Consider the following 8,394-nt stretch of genomic DNA (forward strand, 5'->3'; position numbering starts at 1 on the left):
AAACTTGCGCATTACGTACCGTTTCAGTAGCTGGCGAACGATCCCGGCTTCAGCGTCATCACTACGACACGGCATTATTACAGCGCACGTTCCGGTCCCCAACCCGGCATCGATGCCGGCATCAATCCTGGGTCGTGTTTGCGTACACACAGAAGGCACTCTGGCAATTTGCCGGCAATTTCCCGGGTTCAAAGCGCTGTGTGAAAGGGGCTAAAGTGTTCTTTAAAATTGAGCCAAGAACCCTAGGGTTCTATATAGAACCACAATTAACCTTTTTTTCCTAAGACTGATGTTTTCAGTCATAAAAAAAAAGTCAGGACTACTTGTGCTGCAACCACTGATGTTTTTTTTTGTGTGTGTGAAAATGAAAACTGAATGTACATTTCATATGTAAAGTGATGATTTGGCATGGGAATATCTGATACTTATTAAAAGATTAAATCCCAGAGCCTGGAGAAGTGAAGGGATGGTTGTGTGTATTAAGTAGTCAGTAGTATTAAAATTACAGCAGTAAATCCATCCTGAGCAGGATTAATGTCACACTTTGACACCATATCTCACCTTCAAAATCCCCCAAGGGCTTATTTCATCTTTTAAAACACGCCATCTTTAGTTGTTCCATTGAAAGCCTTTTCAAAGTCGTGATACACTGTTGCCTAGTTCATAAGATCATTAGGTGTAACGTCAGCACGGTCAGTTGGTAAAGGATGGAAATTGAGTAGGAGAGCAAAAGGTCAGTTGTATTTGATCATGTTCACGCAACACTTTATATAAATTTCCTATCCCCTCCGCACGTCTCGGGTCTGAACTTCCTCTAGCTGGGCAGAGGTTCTCACCCACAAGAGTGACCAGTCACCAACGCCGACCCGACCAAGCATAGAGTCACTGGATGACCTTATCTTTGAAATATGCCTTTGTGTCTCTTTCGCTTCCTCTCAATCAAACACATAAGAGCAATAGTTCCTCTTTTGATTTTCTTCGTCACTGATTTATTATCTCACCCAAGGCTTTAAAAAGCTAAAGCTGGGAAAATCTCTTGTGGCTTTGGAAATTGTTGATATTTCATCATTTCTCTTTTTCTTGTTTATTGGTTTACTATTTTCCTGCAGGTGTTTCCTTTATCTGGCTTATGACAAATAGCAAGAGTCAATCATATAGAGCAACTTTCACAGGTAGACCACAGCCTGGAGCTCACAATATATATGACCAACATATACATGCCCAGACAACACACCAACTTACACAGTTATTAGTTATTACATGTTTGCAGTTATAAAACTTCACGTGACAAGATTAGCAGAAATTCTTCCAAGTAAAGTGAATTATGCCACCACTGAAGGTGGATCAGCTAGAGAATATTACTAATTTGATGGTTGTTTATTAAATCACATGTCAATTTCTGGGTCACAGGGGAAAACCACAACTGGGTCATATCCATAGATGTGTAAGAACATAAAGCTTACATGCGCGTTTTTAATGCTTTTTACTCATTTTATGTAGTCTTTATAAAATGGTATATATAGCCAACTGTGAGTCCAGATCACTTTGCACTTGATCATAATTTGAGTGGATCTCATGAAACTTGTCAAGGATAAATCTAGCGCATTTTATACCTCAAAATAACAAGGAGAAAAAAAAAATTGTGCTTTATTAGAAAACTAATCAGAAAAATTAAGTGTATTTTCAGAACCATTAAAATGTTATGATTTTTTAATCAAAATTATTTACCTCAACTCCCTCAGTACAATGCAAAAAATATCTAATTCTCAGTATGTTAATGTCAAAAAAGGATACATTTAAACAGAAATATTTACAGCATACATATCATGCTGCTATGTGTTTATTATTGTACTGTAATTAATTTATCAGATTTTTTTATATGATTTCTTGCTGTAGTGCAGGTAAAAAGAGATTTGCATTATTATTCAATTAAATTATTTTAAAGAATAAGATCAAAGAATCCTGGAATAAAAGCATTTGCAGAAAAATATTGCGCAGCACAACTGTTCTCAACATTGATAATCAGAAATGTAGAGCATCAGATCATCATATTTGAATGATTTCTGAAGGATCATGTGACACTGAAGACTGGAGTAATGATGCTGAAAATTCAGCTTTGCCATCAATATATTCAACTAATTTTAATTTTAATAACATTTGACAAATTACAGGTTTTACTGTATTTTTGATCAAATAAATGCAGCATACAGTACTTTTCAAAACAATATAAATTGTACCACTACATTTGAACGGCAGTGTTTTCATGTTTCATCCTTTCACTTATTCTCCAATGTCGTATTAGCATTTTATTTATTTTTTTGTATAGCGCTTTTCACAATACAGATTGTATCAAAGCAGCTTCACAGTATTAAATTAAAATAATACAACAAGGTTTGTTTCTAGTGGAATTTATTGATTGATAAAATCAAATTAAATATCCCCAAAATATCCCCAACTGAGCAAGCCAAAGGCAACAGTGGCAAGGAACCGAAAAACTCCATCAAGTGACCTAATGGTGTCCTAAAACTCCATCAGGTGACCCAATGGAGAAAAAAAAAACCTTGGGAGAACCCAGGCTCAGTTCTCCTCTGGCGTTTATTAACTAGAGGCCGGATTGTAATTTGAACTGTAAGATTAAAAATATTATATGAATGCCTGGCTGAAGAGATGCGACTTTAATCTAGTTTTAAACTGGGAGAGCGAGTCTGAGCAACGAACACTATCAGGAAGGCTATTCCAGAGTTTTGGAGCTAAATGTGAAAATGCTCTCCCTCCTTTGGTGGTTCTGGATATCCTAGGTATGACCAAAAGCCTTGAATTTAGTGATCTTAAAGTGCGCGATGGATTATAGTGCGATAGAAGATCCGTTAAATAGACTGGAGCTAAGCCGTTAAGGGCTTTATAAGTCAGTAGCAATACCTTGTAATTAATACGGGACTTAGCTGTGTATGGATATCAAAGATTTATACCATGCTTTGATGGATCGACATTCTGTTATTGTTACCACACACTGCAAAAAAATGCTGTTCTTACTTAGTATTTTTGTCTTGTTTCCAGTCCAAATATCAAACATTTCTTAAATCAAGATGCATTTACTAGATGAGTAAAATGACATACGATATTATGTCCTGTTTTCCGGCGGAATTAATCAAAATTAAGTGAGTTGATGCATTAAAAAAAAAGCTAAATTATCTGCCAATAGGGTAAGAAAAATAATCTTAATTCAAACAGAAACGAGATTATTTTTCTTACCCCATTGGCAGATAATTTTGCTTGTTTTAAGCAAAAACTCAATATTTATTTCCTTAATATTATACTTAATATTGTATGTCATTTTACTACTTTAGTAAATGCATCTTGATTTAAGAAATGTTTGATATTTGGACTGGAAACAGTACATTTTTTGCAGTGCATGTCAGAACATGTTTAATCAGAATAATAACATATGCAGAAGATAAATACAACACATAAAGTTTAGCCCTGGTCTGATACGGTGTGGTTGTTGTGTATTCCTTCCCTATATATTCTTAACATGTCAGAACAAGCTCACTTTGACCACTGAACAAGTTACGGCAAGAAAAACGAATAAACGAAACCAACACCTGTAAACAACAGCACAGTATATGGTTAAGCACAGGTCTCACGTAGTGCGTCACATGTGGCGTACAGAATGTGATGGCTTTGTATAGTGTAAAAACTCCCAGCAGTCTATTAAAGGGACTGTGACACCTGCTTCCCTCCGGTTGACAGCGAGTAGGAGGGCCTGTCCCTGCCCAGACGAGAGATGTTTCGTATTGCACATCACCCATGCTTTAGGGGAAAGTACACTATAGCACTCCTCTTGGACATCTGCTGAGAAACTCTAAACAGGAACACAGACACTCACAAAACACAAAGCCATCGTACAGGAAGCTTGACACATTCTGAGGTTTGTCTACGGGCCAACCAGAAGACGAGAGGTGGAGGCCACGCTCATTCGACATCATCAATCCCAGCCTCACCAGTGTTTTCACCTCAGTTCGCTCACTCTTCTCCTGCACTGACGCTGTCAGGCATCATGTCTCTATCTGCCGAGTACTGCAGTGATAAAACGGGTGACAGGGGTGGCGGTGGTGGAGCTCTGGCCCATCAGAGGAGGCTGATCCGGGGATTGCTGGTTTGGGCCATCCTGCTCACTCTAGGCCTGGCCGCGTCAATAACTCTGCACTTCATCGATAAACCACAGGTATGGATGAGATCTATAATCTAAGCTCATGTTCATTTTATATATAAGTTGCTTCAACCATGTCTATGAACTTAATGAAATGCATCCTGCTCACTCTCAGAAAAAAAAGGTACAAAAGCTGTCACTGGTGGGGTAGTCTTTCAAATAGGTACACCTTTGTATCTCATTTACCCCGAAAGGGTTCATATTAGTACCTTAAAGGTACCCTAAGGTGTACATACAGTATGGTACATATTAGAACAAATGGTAGAACAAATGTAGAATGTTTTTTAGACAAAAACAATATTAAATGAAGCAGTGAAGCAGAGACTTGAATCAAAAACTGTTAAGAAAATGATAAACATAAATTCAGACAGTTGTGTCTAGAGCTGTTGTGTATCTGGTGGGATATAGTCAGACCACAGCGGCTTGCTTACTCAAAACCACAGATGAGGGGAACGCAGATGTGTGTAATCACAACAAACTCATATTTAGAGACAGGACAGATTCAAACAGATAAGCTCAAATAAATCTATAACTTTTATATAAAGTGTTTGGGCACATAAGAAAAATGCTTCTAAATGTCAGAAATGTAAACTGAACTTTATAGGTGTTTTTGGTGATTTTTTAGTGGATGTATGAAATCCTGGTGGATTTACAGGTGTAGACTTCATCACATTAAGTCACATACTGTACAGTAAGTTACAGTAAGTAAGCATGCGATGACCACAAAAAAAGATGAGTCTTTGTTATGCAGTAAACCAAACAGCTCATTTAGTGCCAATGTGGAAACTCAGTACATGTCAGTTTTGATACTGCTGCTCAGTATCAATCATCATTGTTCCTTCCAGCGCCGTGGAGAGATCTGAATTTGCCGAAAATGCTTCTGTTTGTCTGATAAGGGACTACCTGTGGTTTCATGCCAGTTGGAAGGTCAAATCTGGTTACCACATGAACATGTCAAAACATGTTCTGGCTGCCCAACGAACAATTTAGTGCAAGAGAAAATAAGAAACGAAACTTTCTGTGACATAGTTGATAGAGATCAGCATCTGATGCAATTGCAATTTACCATCATTTTTGAGTCACAGTTTTTTCATATAAAAGGAACTATTTTTTTTTACACTCTTAAAAGGTTCAAAAAGGGGCTTTGCGCAACAATGCCATACAATAACCACTTTGGGTCCCCCAAAGAGCCTTTCAGTAAACAGTACACTGTAAAAAAATTGCTGTAGTTATGCAGCTGTTTGCCAGTAACTTACTGTAGATTTAAATTTATGTTATTTACTGGCAACAGTTTGTTCAAAGTTAAATGAACATTAAACATTAACAAGTCTTTGTCTTTACAGAATAAAACTATAAAAGAACAATTTAATGCAAAGCATTCTGGGAACCAGAAATCTTCATCAACCTTTTTCTGTTTTTTTTTCCTTCAGATTTTGGTTCCCAGAATGCTTTGCATGAGGCTGTTATTTTAGTTTTATTCTGTAAAGATACAGACTTGTTAATGTTTAATGGTCATTTAATTTTGAACAAATTGTTGCCAGTAAATAACATCAATTTAAATCTACAGTAAGTTACTGGCAAGTAGCTGCCAGTAATACTGTAATTTCTACAGATTTTTCTAACAGTGTAGGCTACTTAAAATTACTTTTTGTAAAGAACCTTTAGCGGAATGGAAAGCTTCTGTGGAATTGTGCTACAAAAAAATTAAACGTAAGAAACTATTCTTTTCGGGTAACTTTTAGAAGGTTATAGGATTGGCTATAGGATTTAACTGGTGGTTTAACTCAAAAGTAACACCTATAAGATATGAGAACCTGATTCTGCTGTTTGAAAATGAAATTGGTTAAGTTCTGAAACTATACTTTCTCTTGAAATTGTTTTTTTCCACACACACACAAATGTAGATGCAGCATATTGGACTGGTGAAAACAAACATGCAACCGCAGAACAGTAGAACATGACATTATGACATCATTCCACTGAGGGGAAATGCCACCCCTGCTCTTCCCTGCATGGCTTGTCTGACATCAGAAGCGCTGCTTGTGCACATACCTTTTACATACATTTGAAAATACATATTTGGGGGAAAAACAAATGTGCTAACGGGGATAGATGAATTGGACTGGAATTAATTGGACAACATACCATCAACCAGTTGGAAATGGCCTAGTGACCAACCAGAGTAACAACCAACCTGAGCACCTTAGCAACTGTCAAGAAACCAGAACCCAGGGCTAATGGGTTTCATTTCAGCCTAATCTGAATTAGCCCCCAGTATGGGTCCCAAATGGGTTTGTCCATGGGTTCCATGTCAACTCTATCTGAATTGACCCCAGTATGGACCTTAAATGTGTCTGTCCATGGGTTTCATGCCGGCCAAATCTGAATTAACCCCAATATGGGCCTTAAATGGGTTTGTCCATAGGTTTCATGTTGGCCCTATATCTGAATTACAGGAACAACAGTATCAAAGAAACCTCATCCAACCAAGTAACGTCATGGACATGGACATGGACATGGAGGACCTAATGCCATTTTCACCAAACTGTAAGTCAGCGCTTTGAATCTTTTAGACATTTAAATCTTTATCGTAATGTGTCTTCCCTTACTAGAACAAAATTGTATTCCTTGATGTCCTAAAGTAGCCTCAACAGCAATTTGGATACTTAATTCACAATTAAAATGTTATCTTTTTCTATGGTAAGCATAATAAAAACCTGAAAAGGACTCATCTCTAGACTTGTTCACAGGGACTCAAAAAGAACCGGTGGACCTACTCAGTTGGAATGCTGCGAATCCAGCGAATTCTAGCTGCATCGAGGGAGAGAAGCAGTTGAAGGTGAAGTGCGATGGCCTATATTTCCTGTACCTGCAGATTACCCTTGACTCTAGCCTGAATGAAACCTATGCAATCACTATTCAATCAAAAAAAAAAAGAGGTGTGCTTTTAAAAGGTCTTATCAATGGATCAATACTCCCAACTGGCTTCATGGGTAAAGGAATTAGACTGAGTAAGGGAGATACCCTTAATGTGACTTGCGACCCTAAAGCCAAAATCCAGACCAATCCCACTGAAACCTACCTGGGAGTGATCAAGCTTCATAAGATCTAGATCAAAGACTGAAATGGATGACAGTATGAATGTGGACTCTGATTTGCACTGAAAAGGAAATATATTACTATTTTATTTATTTCTTAAAGTCACATCTCCAAAAAAAGTGAAAGCTCTCTGCCTTTATTGCACTATATTTAAGCTTTTCTCCACTCGAAGAACGATGTGTTACTGCATAGCCGAATTCTGATTGTTAAACACTCTAAAAAATGTTTGGTTGACCCATGTTTGGGTCAAATATGATAAAAAAAATGTAAACCAATGGTTGGTTTTTGGCATATTTGACCCAAACATGGTTTAAAACCACCTAGCATTTTTTTTAGAGTGTGCCAATGTAAAATTGGGTACTATTGATGCACTTTGTTAAAAATATATATTTGTGTGCAACTGACCCTTCGCTAAGCTCCTGAACTGCTCCAAATGTTTCTACAACATACTCACTTTGGTATTGTGAACCCTTTATTTACTTTCCACACTACAAAACCTGAATCAATAGAAAATTTGAATGAGATTTAATCTTACTGATGTTGTACATTTGATTTGTTTGAGAATTATGGTCAACACATCACTTAATGTACAGCTTGAACATCAATATTTTGTGTTTTCAAGATTTAAAGGAGAAAGGGGAATAAATACCGCTTGTTTTCTCTATGGTTATCTTTTGTCACTATATTATAAGCTCCTCAAAAAACATATTTCTGGATTATTTCTGTAAAATGCCATACACACTGAATCTACATACATTGAATAGAGTGGGGTTAAAGGGTCAAGTGCAGACAAAGAATATCAGAATACCTCCCTTTAAAAAACGCATACTACACTCATATAATACGGCAATATGGCTAATATGCTATTTCTAATTCAGCCTGAAGTTTTCGCCATCTAACATGTCATTGGTCAGGTGGTGTATCAAGAGAGCCAAGCCAGTAGAAGTATGTATATACTGTAAATTTATGCATATGTGTGTTCTCTTGTTTTTTAATTATTTTTTATTATATATATTTGTCATATTTATCTGTATTTATGGCTGTTAATTACACAGTGGCAACCATCTGCTTTTATTGGCTACTTG

The 8,394-nt window shown here is 36.9% G+C and overlaps 1 protein-coding gene across 1 annotated transcript; it reads left to right on the forward strand.

Annotated features, from left to right (window-relative positions):
- Positions 1-2,663: 2,663 nt before the first annotated feature.
- Positions 2,664-7,965, forward strand: tnfsf18 (TNF superfamily member 18). Its single transcript, XM_084422190.1, has 3 exons — positions 2,664-4,225; positions 6,667-6,757; positions 6,961-7,965. Exons 1-3 carry the CDS (start codon positions 4,058-4,060, stop codon positions 7,320-7,322), a joined length of 621 nt encoding a protein of 206 aa, XP_084278316.1. The 5' UTR covers positions 2,664-4,057; the 3' UTR covers positions 7,323-7,965.
- Positions 7,966-8,394: the final 429 nt, after the last annotated feature.

This window comes from Rutilus rutilus (assembly GCF_951802725.1).
Source record: "Rutilus rutilus genome assembly, chromosome: 1".
Taxonomy (NCBI): Eukaryota; Metazoa; Chordata; class Actinopteri; order Cypriniformes; family Leuciscidae; genus Rutilus; species Rutilus rutilus.